Source organism: Lissotriton helveticus, chromosome 1_1 (assembly GCF_964261635.1).
Source record: "Lissotriton helveticus chromosome 1_1, aLisHel1.1, whole genome shotgun sequence".
NCBI classification, from domain to species: Eukaryota; Metazoa; Chordata; class Amphibia; order Caudata; family Salamandridae; genus Lissotriton; species Lissotriton helveticus.
Window position 1 is genome coordinate 419348180 of NC_136057.1, and position 17639 is coordinate 419365818.

Genomic DNA, 17639 nt, shown 5'->3' on the forward strand with positions numbered 1-17639 from the left:
ACAATGACCTGTGCATCACAATCACGAAGATATTGCATAATCTTATCCCTTCTGGGACGTGTACGGAGGCCATTGATATTCCAGGAAAGAATCTGCAGGTTATTCATAAAAGGGCCTTTCCTACCGCCCTACTAATGACGTTCACAACTGGGGTATTTCGATGTTTATAAAGGACTAAAGAGTAGCCTCCGAAATTCATAGCTGGACTGTCTGCACAGGTGGAGACTCGCAGACATGTGCAGTGGAAACAAAACAACAAACTCAGGAGGACAAAGGCAATGGTAGCTTTTCGTTTATTATAAACATTGGTTGTTTCTCTCTTAATAATTTACCTTTTTAGAAACTCAACAAATATTATTGACACAAAATGTGCAAAAAACGGTATACTTTTCACACCTACTAAAAATTACAATACAGAAGTAATGCATGCATCAAAGATGAAACTGAAACTGCGTGTTAATGTTTACATGGCATATATACCAATACGAATATAAAGCCTGGCCAAAATGCTGAGAAAGAGCGTACTGCAAAAAGTGAAATACCATGTCTACATTTTGCAAAGGAATTAGTAGTTCGTAACTTCAAAAAGGAGCACTTACAGTATTTACATCCTTTCAATATGCCATGGAGTTGGGAAAGACTAGTCTTTAATGCAGCGTTGACGGAGTACTCATAAAATGTTTAATCATCATGGAAATGAATTAAAGCCCACTGCATGTATTTTACTCAGTGTCTAGACAGACTCATCTGCTAACAACTCGGCCTGAACACTTTTCCCAGTGATCAAAATGATCGAAGATAATTTAGCATTAAAGGTCAGGTTAAGACTATTGAAAAGCATTGTTTTTTTCTCCTGGCAAACAACAGCCTGGGAGCGAGTTCATTTAATCAATAAGAAAGGACGTTGGGAACTGTGAGGATCTGACTGTGCCCAATCTCAGCGAGAGGAACATTTAGCAAGGCCATGAGAAAATACTGTTGTGTGATGGCATAATGAATGAATCTTTTGTTCTGAAACACGGTGCCTCGTACAGAGGCCTCACCAGGAACCCTTACAGAAATGTGTGACTGCTCCTATCAGCAGAAGTGGGTTTCTTTCTGTAGTATGTCTCGCTGGCTCTTAGAAACATTGTAGAAAGCATGAGCAGGGTTAAGGTTTTGCGGATTTGTGAGCTCTATTACATCAATTGATTTTGTTTTGATAGACATGATGCTCACTGTTTGTAGAAGACAATCAGTGGCAGACAATGAAGGTCCGTTTGAAGGGGATTTATTAAGAGAAAGCCCACGAGGCTCTCAGACGTCCGGTCGGGGATCCGCAGCAGAAGTAACTGCCCTAGAACCGGAGCGTCGCCTCAGAACACCGAGGAGATACAACAGTAAACATCGAGGGCGCGCGGGAAGACCGCGTGTCCTCAACACAATAATGCAGGTATAAACAGCAGTATGAAACTACTACACTGTTGCTTTTTAAATATTGAAAAGAAATACATGGCGCGTTTTTGCATTGTTGTGCATCCGTTTGCAGAGTGTAACGAAGCTTACAATATGCGTCCCACTCTCCTTGTGGACATTGAATCAAATGACCAGAAACAGTACATTTAATCACCAAGGCTGTCAGTTTCCCTTCACTGATAACTGGCTTTCATAAAATCGTGTCTCTCCAATTCTAAATCTGCAAAGATCCATACAGAGATAGAACAGGAGGCGCCAGGGCGCAATTTGTGTTGACCTGCGAGATGTTGTAAAATAAATCAGGCATGCCAGGTTTGTCACACAACTCCACCTTCTCTTCTCCCTTATTATCCTTACTGCCAAGTATGAACTCTGTTTTTATTTTTCTAAGTGCTACCAAAAGGCGGAATCTAAACTCTTACCTCTTAAAGGTACTACAATAATTATCAGAGCTTCCGAACGCCAACGCTGTGGGTTACTGAATGCCTTTCAGAAATGTTTTAAAATGTAATCCGCCATCAAGTACGCCAAAGGCCCCGACAATTTCTAATATAAGTCCAACAGCACTTGCTTTGGAAGTACATACGTGGAGATAGTATCCGGTGTCGTTTCACTGGACCAGACATAATCAGGTTCTCTGAAACGAACAGTAGAATACGAGTTATGTCCTCAGCTACGCTCAAAGAGGGGGTTCTAGGATAGATGTCGGGCAGGAGAAGTCGACGGTGGTGTGCTAGGGGCTCGTTCGCAGCAGTCTCCCTACCTACCCTCGGTGAATACTTCAGTGTTTATCACTGGGAACGAGCACGGGATTCAAACCCATGAGTGCGAAGCTCAATGGATTAGCATGTCAATCACGCCATCAAGTGCTTGTATAATGCATCACCTACTAAAGGAGATGAAACCACAGGGCGTAAAAAGGGAAAACTGGGAATCCAGACCATTGGGTACAAATTCAGAGTTGGAAAGTACTAACAGATACTTCTTAAAATGTCCTTCCCTCGTACATAAAACGAATTCTAAAGGGTGTAGCATCAAATGCAATTACGAATAACTAAGCAAATAAGGATAATGCATAGAAATACATGTCGCATAATGTGAACACTGCAGCACAAACCAAACTACGAAAAACCAGAAAACTTCAGAAACAAATTACTTCAACATACTCCGTGATGTGCAGAGTTTAAATAACTGACAGTGCAAACTTCCATTTCCTGAATTAATATGGGAACACATCTTTAAAATTACTTTCTCAACACCCAATTCATATTTCAATCTTACAGCTACCAAAAACATTGCACAACTGCACTTATTCTGTTTGATTTAAATAGTAGCCAGATGAAATTCATCATGTCTGACTAGCAATAACACATATTAAGACTTTTACAGCAGGGCCCAGTTTGCCTACATTCTTTTAAACAAAGACAAATGTCATACCAGCATGCTATAAACAATGTATACAATTCATATTGTTTTAAGACAGTTTAATTTGCGCAGTAAGAGGTCAAGAAACTGATGTCTCGTGGCTGATCTCTGGTGAAAGATGGAGTGTCAGTCATTCCTATAGGATTCTGTCTTTAGGCTTGCACAAGTGGTTGTAGTTTTCGTTCATTTTTACGTGACGATACTATATTTAGCTTCGTGCCATTAGTGTCATGAATTCAATAAACCGTCCATGTCACTTGCTTTATTTTATTTGGTCCAACCAAGAGTTCCAGGGCTTCACGTGAACGATCTGCAAATCAAAAAAGCGATACAAAATGAGAAAAGCTGAGAAATGATCCCTGTTCCCCATTCCAGAGTATAAAGTGAAAGTGTTAAGGGCTATCATCACCCTCTTCTGAGTTCTGAATCAGAAGTTTTTAGTTTAGGCAGCAATGCAGTTTAAAATCATTTTCATACCAATCTGGACAACTGAAGGTGTGGAGGACGGAGTCATAAGTACAAATAACCAGGTGAAAAGAAAATGTAGGCATAAGTGGGGTGGAGGTGGGGAAGAAGCAGGGGGTGGCTTTTCAAAAGATTTTTTTTTCAGGACTTCACCCTCTTCGTCAAAATTGGCATCGTTATAGGCAATATTCTCTACATGCTGTCTTGTGAAGACCTACACAGAGAGAAAAACCAAGCACTATCACAGGGCTAGAGGGATGTTTAAAGACCAAGCCTAAGTATTATCCCCCATAGGACTAAACTTATAAACAACAAACTTAGGGGTCTAGTAAAGAAACCAATAGTGATTCTATATTGTTATGCCCATGTCAATTGTACATCAGGACAAACACAGTGGACTAACAAACCATATCACCAAAAGTGAAGTACCAGTAAACGTAAGTCACCCCTGGTTAAGGATTCCCATCAAAGGTCTTGTATGGATCAATATTCTCATTTGGTAGTCCTTATCGGGTATTGTATCTCTTGATCATTGAAATCAGCATACCCTGATAGCAGTTCGGGGTAGCGACCCACAATCACTTGGTACTACCACATGATGTTGATATGATGGGAAAGTGCAGTGCAAAAACAAGTAAATGGTGATTAAAAAAGGATAGGAACTCAACAAAAACAGTTTTAATAGAAATTGGCCCCTTCCTCCTTAAAAACAAGAACAGTATAACAACGTAATCGCAGTACACACAAATAGCTGCGAGGAGACCAACATGTTTCAGCCACGGGGTGATTACCTCGGCTTTCGTCAGGGTCTCTGTTCTAAATATCTGCTACTGATTCAAATAATTAAAGTGTGAAAAACTATACAAAAAAACACACTAGTGAATACCAGTAAAGGATATGCTGTTCCTTCATCTGTATAAACTCCTCTCTTCGGTATCTGGTTAGCTAAATACTGTATGTAGGGAACAAACGTACAAGTAAAACACAATCAGATATCATGGTCTGTTACAAGGGGTGTAATAGGTCTAAATAAGTACCAAGCTCAAACAATCATTTACTCACCCAGAGTAGCCGGGGAGTGGACCTCACCTCTTCCTGGACCTGGCTCAGGATATGTGAGACCCCGCTCTACAATGACAAAAGCCAACTTCATAAGGACAAAGGAACAGAGGGATCTATAATAGATCTACTCTGGCGGTGTACTAGGAAAAGAAGTACCCAAGTCTTCTGTCACTGGAACTCTAAAACACATTGCCACTAGGTTCCCAAATCTACCTGCTCGCCATTCTATTGTTAACTCCAATTAAAATCACTCTTAGCGTTTCTACCGCTAGTTAAATAGGACACACGGCAAGTAGAAACGCACAGATCACAAACAGGACGGTAGAGCAGGACACCTACCTGTCCGTCGTTGTCTCAGACTAGTTTCTGAGTCAGTGGGAGGCACCGGGTGTTTTGCGTGGCTCCCATTTCACCAAATTGCCTTCCCAGACTGCCCAATCGTGAGCCAGCAGGAGCGATCCTACTCAGGAGGGGTAGCATGGGACAGTATCACAAAATCATTGTATTCATGCTGATTTGAAAAGATGTTTACTAGCGGGATGGTATTCAACTCAGTCACCCCTGCGTCTGTTATTTAAAAAGAACTTGCGTGCGTAGTCTCGCGAGGTTACCCGGCCGAACTACCGGATGACGTCACACATCTAGACTGTGTAGTCTTTTCATTCCGTCTATCGTACTCTGAGGCAGAATCTCGGGCTTAGTAAAAGAACTACCAGATGACGTCATAATCATGGCGTCGGTAGTTCCATGCCGAATGCGGCCAAATCAATGTATTGCTGCCTGCTTACTCCGTTTTTTTATCAACTGAAAAATCCTATAATGCCTTAGACAGTGGTCGGGCGAGTAAGAAAGCAATGTAGAAGATTATGCAAGTAACGCTGTAATTAGATAATGTTAGAAGGTACCCCTCGAGGGAGGTTTATTCGTCATACCTTAGGAGAAACAAGTACCCCCAAACCTATTCTAAAGCTCAAGAGAAAACTAAGAAAAAACACACCAAATAGGTTGTCTAATTCAAATTAGAAACTGAAGAGCTCATAGGCACAACTAGGTGGGGCATAGACTATGTGACCAATCTTAAGTACACTTGCTCTTATTCATTAGTGTATGCAAAGGGTTTAGTCAACACATTTTTTTATATTTATTCAGGCCAAGCCAATGCTGCACTCCGAATAGATGATGACTCTATCAACACATTCATGTGCCATTACGATATGCTAAGCCAGGGTATGTCATCGTTCAACCCTCGTTTATCTGTGCCCAATTTGAAAACCCATTTTTGTTCACACCGGAACAAGAATCTCGACACGTCAGTAATGTGCGATGGAATAAAGGGTTTTTCCAAAACATGCCACTTGAAATCTGTTTCTGTGTGGTTTTGTGTTATAAAGTGTTTCGTGAGTCGCGAAACATCTTTCTTGCACCGAAAAGTACTTTTGTGCTCTTGCATTCTCACGCATACCTTCCTCGTAGTCATACCTACATACCGTTTGTTACACGTGCATGTTATGAGGTAGATAAGGTTTGCGCTATTACAGTTAGAAAACTGTCGAAGTATCCACGGCCAATCAGTGCCAATATCCACACTTGTAATCCTAGAGGTAAGTGGACAGACAGAACACCCTCCACAGGGATGGTGACCCGTTACAGGAGGTAAGTCCTATAGTGTGCCTAACTCTCTTCTGGGTGTAGTTTTGGGGCGAGTGTGTACCAAATGGTCTCTTAGGTTTTTAGAACGTTTAAAGGCAAAAAGCGGAAATGCAATCTTGTCTCTGCCACTGTTCAGAATGCGCCAGTGTTTCTTGATGACTCTCTGAACATAGTTGGACTTGGTATTAAAAGTGCTCACCAAAGTCAGGCGATCCAAGGGTGGTTTCACTGTTCGTGGTTCAAGAAGTGCAGCTCGGTGATTATTTGCTGCCCGTTTGAATGAACGCTGTACCAGTTTCTTGGGATAATGTCTTGCCATCAGTTGCTTAGATAAATCCTCTGCATGGTTTTTGAAAGTTTCAGGAGTAGAGCAGTTCCGTCGGACACGAAGAAACTGTCAGAACGGTAGATTATCGCGCAGGGACTTTGGGTGTTGGCTTTCGTACAGAAGGAGCGAATTTCTTGCCATAGGCTTACGATATAATTCGCTCTCTAGGCCAGTCTCGGTACTGTAGATTGAGAGGTCCAGGAAAGGGAGCCTGTCTTTGCTCATTTCCATAGTGAAGCGAAGATAGTGGTTCTGATTATTAAGCCATTGGTGGAAACAAAGGGCCGATTCACTTGTCCCTCTCCAGACCATAAGAATATCATCAATATATCTTTTCCACCAAATTATTGATGAAAAGAAAGGATTGGTGGGATGCAGTACTATGGTTTGTTCGAACTCATGAACATACAGGTTCGCTAGGGAAGAGGCAAAAATGCTGCCCATGCTCGTCCCAGAGACTTGATGGTATATCTGGTCATCATACCTGAAAAAGTTTTCTTTCATCGCCATAGTTGCTAAGGCCATGACGAACGGAACTGGAGTGATGGAGTCCCATTCCGATGCCTCCAGGATGCACCTGATAGTATCCAGAGTGGCATCCTGGGGGATGGAGGTGTACAACGACTCTACATCTAGAGAGACTAGATAGTCAGTCTCTCGATCAAAGGCTATTTCAGGGATTACCCTAAGGACATCGGTAGTGTCCTTGAGAAAAGTCGGCATTTTGTGAACCAAAGGTTTGAGGAAGAAGTCGGCAAAAGCAGAAAGGGGTTCTAAAAGTGACCCCTGGCCAGAAATTATGGGCCTGCCCGGTGGTGGTCTCTGGGGTTTGTGCACCTTAGGTAAGGTGTAAAAATAGGGCATAGTCGGATGCTTAGCCTGTAAAAATTGTGCCTCTAAAGGAGTAATCCAACCCTCACCTGAGGCCTCTTCAACCAGTACTTTGATCTCATTCATCAATCTGGGGGTGGGATCGATAGTCAGAGGTCGATATGCATTGTTATTACTCAGTTGGCGGAGACACTCAGTCCTGTATGTGTCTATATCCTGAACGACAATGGAGCCCCCTTTATCCGCGGGCTTCACAATTATGGTTCCATCTTGGGTCAACGTTTTTAGAGCCTGTCTCTCAATGGTGGAAAGGTTGTTATAATTGGCTCTCGAACAGTATTGTATTTGTTCTATGTCGTTCTTAACTGCCAGTTCAAATGTGAGTATTTGAGGTGGTATGGCATGTGCTGGGGGTGAGAAAGTGGATTTGATCCTCAAACCAGTGTTGATGTCACTATCATGTGCTGCTTCCTCAGTGCTCCCATTCTTAAAGAAATAATGAAGCCTGAGTTTGCGGAAACTCAGGCTTCATTATTAGAGCCAATTATAACAACCTTTCCACCATTGAGAGACAGGCTCTAAAAACGTTGACCCAAGATGGAACCATAATTGTGAAGCCCGCGGATAAAGGGGGCTCCATTGTCGTTCAGGATATAGACACATACAGGACTGAGTGTCTCCGCCAACTGAGTAATAACCATGCATATCGACCTCTGACTATCGATCCCACCCCCAGATTGATGAATGAGATCAAAGTACTGGTTGAAGAGGCCTCAGGTGAGGGTTGGATTACTCCTTTAGAGGCACAATTTTTACAGGCTAAGCATCCGACTATGCCCTATTTTTACACCTTACCTAAGGTGCACAAACCCCAGAGACCACCACCGGGCAGGCCCATAATTTCTGGCCAGGGGTCACTTTTAGAACCCCTTTCTGCTTTTGCCGACTTCTTCCTCAAACCTTTGGTTCACAAAATGCCGACTTTTCTCAAGGACACTACCGATGTCCTTAGGGTAATCCCTGAAATAGCCTTTGATCGAGAGACTGACTATCTAGTCTCTCTAGATGTAGAGTCGTTGTACACCTCCATCCCCCAGGATGCCACTCTGGATACTATCAGGTGCATCCTGGAGGCATCGGAATGGGACTCCATCACTCCAGTTCCGTTCGTCATGGCCTTAGCAACTATGGCGATGAAAGAAAACTTTTTCAGGTATGATGACCAGATATACCATCAAGTCTCTGGGACGAGCATGGGCAGCATTTTTGCCCCTTCCCTAGCGAACCTGTATGTTCATGAGTTCGAACAAACCATAGTACTGCATCCCACCAATCCTTTCTTTTCATCAATAATTTGGTGGAAAAGATATATTGATGATATTCTTATGGTCTGGAGAGGGACAAGTGAATCGGCCCTTTGTTTCCACCAATGGCTTAATAATCAGAACCACTATCTTCGCTTCACTATGGAAATGAGCAAAGACAGGCTCCCTTTCCTGGACCTCTCAATCTACAGTACCGAGACTGGCCTAGAGAGCGAATTATATCGTAAGCCTATGGCAAGAAATTCGCTCCTTCTGTACGAAAGCCAACACCCAAAGTCCCTGCGCGATAATCTACCGTTCGGACAGTTTCTTCGTGTCCGATGGAACTGCTCTACTCCTGAAACTTTCAAAAACCATGCAGAGGATTTATCTAAGCAACTGATGGCAAGACATTATCCCAAGAAACTGGTACAGCGTTCATTCAAACGGGCAGCAAATAATCACCGAGCTGCACTTCTTGAACCACGAACAGTGAAACCACCCTTGGATCGCCTGACTTTGGTGAGCACTTTTAATACCAAGTCCAACTATGTTCAGAGAGTCATCAAGAAACACTGGCGCATTCTGAACAGTGGCAGAGACAAGATTGCATTTCCGCTTTTTGCCTTTAAACGTTCTAAAAACCTAAGAGACCATTTGGTACACACTCGCCCCAAAACTACACCCAGAAGAGAGTTAGGCACACTATGGGACTTACCTCCTGTAACGGGTCACCATCCCTGTGGAGGGTGTTCTGTCTGTCCACTTACCTCTAGGATTACAAGTGTGGATATTGGCACTGATCGGCCGTGGATACTTCGACAGTTTTCTAACTGTAATAGCGCAAACCTTATCTACCTCATAATATGCACGTGTAACAAACGGTATGTAGGTATGACTACGAGGAAGGTACGCGTGAGAATGCAAGAGCACAAAAGTACTTTTCGGTGCAAGAAAGATGTTTCGCGACTCACGAAACACTTTATAACACAAAACCACACAGAAACAGATTTCAAGTGGCATGTTTTGGAAAAACCCTTTATTCCATCGCACATTACTGACGTGTCGAGATTCTTGTTCCGGTGTGAACAAAAATGGGTTTTCAAATTGGGCACAGATAAACGAGGGTTGAACGATGACATACCCTGGCTTAGCCTATCGTAATGGCACATGAATGTGTTGATAGAGTCATCATCTATTCGGAGTGCAGCATTGGCTTGGCCTGAATAAATATAAAAAAATGTGTTGACTAAACCCTTTGCATACACTAATGAATAAGAGCAAGTGTACTTAAGATTGGTCACATAGTCTATGCCCCACCTAGTTGTGCCTATGAGCTCTTCAGTTTCTAATTTGAATTAGACAACCTATTTGGTGTGTTTTTTCTTAGTTTTCTCTTGAGCTTTAGAATAGGTTTGGGGGTACTTGTTTCTCCTAAGGTATGACGAATAAACCTCCCTCGAGGGGTACCTTCTAACATTATCTAATTACAGCGTTACTTGCATAATCTTCTACATTGCTTTCTTACTCGCCCGACCACTGTCTAAGGCATTATAGGATTTTTCAGTTGATAAAAAAACGGAGTAAGCAGGCAGCAATACATTGATTTGGCCGCATTCGGCATGGAACTACCGACGCCATGATTATGACGTCATCTGGTAGTTCTTTTTACTAAGCCCGAGATTCTGCCTCAGAGTACGATAGACGGAATGAAAAGACTACACAGTCTAGATGTGTGACGTCATCCGGTAGTTCGGCCGGGTAACCTCGCGAGACTACGCACGCAAGTTCTTTTTAATTAACAGACGCAGGGGTGACTGAGTTGAATACCATCCCGCTAGTAAACATCTTTTCAAATCAGCATGAATACAATGATTTTGTGATACTGTCCCATGCTACCCCTCCTGAGTAGGATCGCTCCTGCTGGCTCACGATTGGGCAGTCTGGGAAGGCAATTTGGTGAAATGGGAGCCACGCAAAACACCCGGTGCCTCCCACTGACTCAGAAACTAGTCTGAGACAACGACGGACAGGTAGGTGTCCTGCTCTACCGTCCTGTTTGTGATCTGTGCGTTTCTACTTGCCGTGTGTCCTATTTAACTAGCGGTAGAAACGCTAAGAGTGATTTTAATTGGAGTTAACAATAGAATGGCGAGCAGGTAGATTTGGGAACCTAGTGGCAATGTGTTTTAGAGTTCCAGTGACAGAAGACTTGGGTACTTCTTTTCCTAGTACACCGCCAGAGTAGATCTATTATAGATCCCTCTGTTCCTTTGTCCTTATGAAGTTGGCTTTTGTCATTGTAGAGCGGGGTCTCACATATCCTGAGCCAGGTCCAGGAAGAGGTGAGGTCCACTCCCCGGCTACTCTGGGTGAGTAAATGATTGTTTGAGCTTGGTACTTTTTTAGACCTATTACACCCCTTGTAACAGACCATGATATCTGATTGTGTTTTACTTGTACGTTTGTTCCCTACATACAGTATTTAGCTAACCAGATACCGAAGAGAGGAGTTTATACAGATGAAGGAACAGCATATCCTTTACTGGTATTCACTAGTGTGTTTTTTTGTATAGTTTTTCACACTTTAATTATTTGAATCAGTAGCAGATATTTAGAACAGAGACCCTGACGAAAGCCGAGGTAATCACCCCGTGGCTGAAACATGTTGGTCTCCTCGCAGCTATTTGTGTGTACTGCGATTACGTTGTTATACTGTTCTTGTTTTTAAGGAGGAAGGGGCCAATTTCTATTAAAACTGTTTTTGTTGAGTTCCTATCCTTTTTTAATCACCATTTACTTGTTTTTGCACTGCACTTTCCCATCATATCAACATCATGTGGTAGTACCAAGTGATTGTGGGTCACTACCCCGACTGGCTATCAGGGTATGCTGATCTCAATGATCAAGAGATACAATACCCGATAAGGACTACCAAATGAGAATATTGATCCATACAAGACCTTTGATGGGAATCCTTAACCAGGGGTGACTTACGTTTACTGGTACTTCACTTTTGGTGATATGGTTTGTTAGTCCACTGTGTTTGTCCTGATGTACAATTGACATGGGCATAACAATATAGAATCACTATTGGTTTCTTTACTAGACCCCTAAGTTTGTTGTTTATAAGACCTACACAGATACAGAAGCAGAACACCTATAGATAGCTAAGATATGTAATAGTCAGCATAGATTTTTTTTAATCTAGTAGAAAACACCCTGATCCCACTGGCAATAAGTATTTCAGTGAAAAGTCAAACTGAAAAAGGCAAGTTCACCATTAGTAGAATTACTCTTCAGAAGAGGTGTATATAAATAAAGAAACTTCACTTTTAAGTTAATACATGCACGCTGATTTTCCGAAGAAAAGTTTGCATCTAACCCGAAAGTCTATTTTCTTAGTTTCAAACAGAATTTTGAGTTAAAACAAAAACTCCTTTAAATGACACAAATTTCCAAGTGCTGGAACAGATAAAATCCACTACCCCAAGTCAACTGCCACAGGGAAATATTGAATTTCACCAAGTACCAAAACAGCCTGACTGAATGTTGGGGAGAGGATGTGGTAATACGGCTAGGGCGGTCGACCTCAAATCTGGGGAACCGGGTTAGAGTCTCGGCAATGACGCTCAACATCTTGTGATTCTGGGCAAATCAATTAATCTCCCTGTGCCTAACAAAAATTAATGTGTCTTTGTGTAAAGCAACTGGTGTTCATGTAAAGCGCTCTGATACCTTCGGGTCAAATTTGCGCTATATAAAATAAAACTCTGGAAAAAAAACTTTAAATCGTGGTACAGCGGAAACTAAATGTAATAAACATGCACATATCAAGGACAAAAACATTTTGCCAAAAAATTTAACATTCAATGACGAAGAACTAGTGCCATGTTTTGCTCATACAAGTATGCATGAATAAATAAATATATTTTATCGTATCAATTAACAAAAATGGTTACAAAAAGTGTCCTATAAAATATCCACAAAACTGGTCATCATTAACTGCTACAAATTTGGATGCACTAGTTCCTGTAAAACAAATCCTAAAAATACAGATCATAGATAATAAAAACATTAAAACCCATGTGTCAATTATGAATTCAAGGCATTCAAAGACCTATTTTGGAAGAGCGATTCCAATAAAGTGCAAAATAGATACAGCTTGTCACAGCGGGCAAATCAAAGTCTGGGCATGCCCAAAGTGCAGTCTTGAAGTTCTAAAGTGCAAGGTGCGTTACTTAAATGTGCTTTAACTTTATGTGCAAATTTGACGAACCTAGCCAATTCCATCGGGGTCTCCAGGCTAAACAAGAGTTTCATGGCATCCTTGCAATTATGTGTCCCATATTTTAAAAACAATGGCCTTAGTAAAGTGCGACATGCTTGTATTAGGCAATGGCATATGCAGACCAAATGGACCATGGATTCTTCATGTTGGTGGCATAGTCTGCAGGTGGTAATCGCCTCTAGGGATTTCCAGCACCTGTTGATATCTTTTATCGGAGTGGTATGGGAGCACTTAGTGTTTCTTAAAATACCCCTCACACACCAAAAGGCCCCTTGGTGTCATGCTTCATCATAGGGGTCTTCGCACCCCTCTAGCGGGATGCGGCGTGCTGCGACCTACGACTACGCGGGAGCACTTTTAGTTTTTGACTATATGTGGTGCATGTGAGTGAGTATGTTATTAATGTGAGTGGTGGGATTTTAGTGAAGTGATGGATTAGTTACTTACCTGTAATCCTAGTTCTCTTCCAGGGGTATCCTCATCAAAGTCATAAGCATTAGAATATTCCCACCCATGCGCGGGACCCCGGAAACACTATATTATATGTGCCCCACATATATATACTCATATATATAAATACATATATATATATAAAAACATGCAATAGCAGCCAAATAAAATCAGAGCTGAAATATGCTGTGTAGAATTTCCACCATACATGAATAATAAGCATTAGAAACATGAGAAACAACAACAAAGTTTGTTTAGAAACTGTTTTAATGCTCAGAAAGCAGTAGAAATTCTCATAACTCACTGGAAGCATAGAAAGCTCCCAGGCTGCATTGCAAACACACAGTCTAAAAAGACTGAAAAGCTAACCTGTAGCTGCATAGCAATAAACTGACACCGTGCCTTTAAGGCACCCATGACCCCCAGTATCCCATCATGCCTCAGGGGTGACAGTTAGGTCAGTTGTTCTTTTCGGAGACTGAAAACAAACCCAGTAACAAATAGGTTAACAATATCTCCTTATTAAAGAATGTCCTTTGCCCGGGGAGGCGGGAGGGTTGCTTATGACTTTGATGAGGATACCCCTGGAAGAGAACTAGGATTATAGGTAAGTAACTAATCCTTCTCTTCCAGGGGATCCTCATCAATAGTCATAAGCATTAGAAAAGAATAGCGAGCCTCACCTCATCTCCCTGCGGGTAAAGGAGTAACAATACAGTAATACACATACTAAGCCTAGTAACAACTAAGCTCGTACAGGCTGCAGGCTACCCAAATAGATTCCTCAAAGAGGCTTGTCCAACTTGAGTATCGGCCCTGGAATCAGATTCTAGGCAGTAATGCCTCGTAAAGGTATGAACTGATTGCCATGTCGCAGCCTTACATATTTCTGACATTGGAATGTCGTGCAAGAAAGCTACTGTGGCCGCTTTCCCTCTAGTAGAATGCGCTTTGGGTGACACCAATAAAGGCTTGCCTGCAAGCTGGTACGCCAATTTAATGCAAGAGACAATCCATCTAGAGATGGACCTCTTGGCCGCCGGAAAGCCTGTTCTCATCGAACCATAGTTCACGAACAGCTGATCTGACTTCCTGATTCCCTTGGTTTTTTCCAAATAGAACTTGAGCACTCTCTTTAAATCTAATGAGTGCAACGACCGCTCTGCAGGGGTCGCTGGATTTGGGAAAAAAGAAGGGAGGGAAATGGACTGATTTATATGAAAATCAGAAACCACCTTAGGTAAGAAGGATGGGTGAGCCCTCAGGACAACCCTATTGTGATGGAAAACAGTATATGGTTCCTTCGCACAGAGAGCTTGTATCTCGCTTACTCTGCGCGCTGATGTGATTGCCACTAAAAAGGCTGCTTTCCAAGATAGATGTTGCAAAAAAGCCTTGTGGATAGGTTCGAAAGGAGGTGACATTAACCTGGACAGAACCAGGTTCAATTCCCAAGGAGAAGAAGGATTTCGCACAGGGGGATAGACTTTCTTCAACCCCTGGAGGAAGTCCTTAACCACCGGACCCTGAAAGAAAGAAATCTGATGAGGCGATTTCCTGTACGCCACTATGGCTGACAGATGCACTCTAATGGAAACATATTTCAATCCAGAAGTTGCCAAGGAAAGGAGGTATGGCAGGATTACCTCCTCCTGCCCTTTAGTAGGATCCAGATGACGATCCCTACACCATAAGTAAAACCTCTTCCACTTGAACGCATAAGACGCTCTAGTGGAAGGCCTCTTAGCCTCCTTTAAAATGTTCATGCATTCGGGAGGCAAGTTCAGATGTCCATATTGCAGGACCTCAGGTGCCATGCTGTTAGGTTCAGCGATGGGAGGTTGGGATGCAGTATCTTCCCGTCCATCTTGCTCATCAGGTCTGGCCTGCAAGGAAGTCGTCTGTGTGGACACACAGAGAAATGTAGAAGGTCCGGGTACCACCACTGCCGTGGCCAATCCGGAGCTATTAAGATCATCTCCATGTCCGACCTGAGGAGCTTGGACACTACCTTCGGAATCAGAGCCAGGGGAGGAAACGCGTAAGCGAATGTTCCTGACCAATCCATCAGAAGAGCATTCCCCTGTGTCCCTGGTCGGTGGAACCTGGACGCGAAGGCGTGGCATTTGGCGTTTTAGTCGTCTGCAAACAAGTCTATGGCTGGACGACCCCAGCAACGAAAAAGCTCTTCTACCACTTCGTCGTTTAGCACCCAGTCTGGCTGATCTTCGCAGTGCCTGCTGAGTGCGTCTGCTTTTACGTTCAACTCGCCTGGAAGGTGCACCGCCACTACTGTGAGGCCTCGAGAGAGGAGCCAGTGCCAGATTGTTTGAGCCTCTCGGGAGAGCGGCGAGATCGTGTGCCTCCTTGTTTGTTCAGATAGAACATGGTGGTTGTATTGTCCGTCTGAACTAGGACTGAGTTGGACTCGATCGCTGGAAAGAAAGCTTTGAGAGCTAGAAAAAACGCTCTGAGCTCCAGCATGTTGATGTGGTATGTCTGCTCCTGCGCAGACCACTGACCTTGTATTTGAAGTGGACCCCTGTGCGCTCCCCAGCCTTGAAGAGAGGCATCAATCACTATAGACTGGGATGGAAGAGGTTGGTGAAAAAGTACTCCGACCCGCACATTCTTTCTCCGAGTCCACCATTTGATGGCATCCTTCGTCGCTTGGGAAAGAGTAATACGATCTTCCCAATGCCCTGTCGCTTGGTCCCACTGGTCTTCTAGAGCTTGTTGCAGAGGACGCATTCTCAGCCCGGCGTTTGGAATGAGGAAAATGCAGGACGCCATGGAACCCAGCAGGGATGCTACTTGTCGGGCTGTTGGAAACCGAGACTCTAGCAGAATCTCGCATTTCTGACTCATGGAAAAAAGTCTCTCCTCCGAAGGAAACGCTTTTCCCAATTTTGTGTCCAGAACGGAGCCTAGGTAGTGGATGGACTGTGTCGGCCGCTGGACTGACTTCTCCAGGCTGACATGGAGACCGAGTCTGTGCAACAGGTGTAGGCAAAGTTGCAGATCGTGCGTTACCTGAACCGGAGACGATCCCTTTAGGAGCCAGTCGTCCAGGTATGGGTAGATGAAGAGACCCTTTTTGTGAAGAAAAGCCGCCACCACTGCCATGCATTTGGTAAAGACTCGTGGTGCGGACTTGAGACCGAAGGGTAGCACCTTGTACTGGTAGTGTTTGCTTCCCACTACAAACCTCAAGTACTTGCGATGCTGTAGAGCAATCGGAATGTGAAAGTATGCATCTTGCAGATCCACCGAACACATCCAATCTCCGGTTTGAAGATGTGGGCATATTTGGTGAAGAGCTAACATGCAGAACTTTTCTCTGACGATGACTTTGTTCAAGAGACGCAGATCGTGTATTGGTCTGAACTTGTCTCCCTGATCTTTTTTGGGGACAAGAAAGTACCTGGAGTAGACTCCCTTTCCTTTTTGAGAGGGGGGAACCTCCTCTATAGCTCTTTTTTGTAGTAGAACTTTCATCTCTCTTCGGAGCGAGCTTAGCTGGTGAGGGCAAGAGTTCTTTGGAGGAATGCTCTTTGGAAGCGCACGGAAACGAAGCTTGTATCCATTGCACAGTATATTCAGCACCCACTGATCCTTTGTGATGCTGACCCACTCTGCTAGGTGTTGTGAAGCACTTCCTCCCACTGGAGTGGGCAACGGCGCCAGAGGAAGCCACTGCTCAGGCCTTTCCTCCTCTTGTGGTGTTAGAGGATTGTCGGTGACCTCCTCTACCTCTGTTGGCTTTGCCTCGAAACTGGGTTTTTCCCTGGTTCTTACTTTGGGACCACTGAGGGGTTTGAACCCTCTGTTGAGCCCCTCTCCCCCTGTTGGTCTTAAAGCGGCGTTTGAATTCTTTTTTCTTTTCCAAACCCACCGCTTTTACTGTGTCCAGTTCTGTCTTCATACGGGTCATCTCTTCGTCAGCATGTTCCCCGAAGAGAGAGGAACCCGAAAAGGGAAGATTGAGGATGCGATGCTGCGCATCCGGCTTCAGCCCTGTAAGCCGCAACCAAGCCGATCTCCTGGCACAAACCCCATGTGAGTAGGAATGTGTCGCTAGCACTGCACCATCCGCAGCTGTGCTTATTAACTGGTTCGCCACCCGACATCCTTCTGTCATAGTCTCTTCATAGTCCTTCTGGTCTTCCTTTGGCAGTTTGGACTTGAACCTTTCCATGGAGTCCCATAAGGCTCTGTCGTATCTACCCAGCAGCGCAGCCGCACTGGAGACCTTCAGCGTGGAGGCAGCTGAATTGCAAACCTTACGACGCCAGGAGTCTTGAGATTTGCTGTCCTTGTCTGGTAGGACTGAAGAGGTAGTGGCCACTGCATGTGTCTTTCTCGCCGCTGCCACTAT

At 43.7% G+C, this 17639-nt stretch overlaps 1 protein-coding gene across 8 annotated transcripts in view; it reads right to left on the reverse strand.

The window, feature by feature from the left end:
• Window positions 1-277: 277 nt before the first annotated feature.
• The window catches only part of AMN1 (antagonist of mitotic exit network 1 homolog), an 851867-nt gene continuing 834505 nt past the window's right edge, over window positions 278-17639 (reverse strand). For all 8 annotated transcript variants that reach the window (XM_078673783.1, XM_078673782.1, XM_078673780.1 and 5 more), the window contains one exon: window positions 278-3190. In XM_078673783.1, the coding sequence (XP_078529909.1) occupies window positions 3117-3190 (74 nt within the window). In that variant the 3' untranslated portion in view covers window positions 278-3116. The remainder of the gene's footprint in view (window positions 3191-17639) is intronic.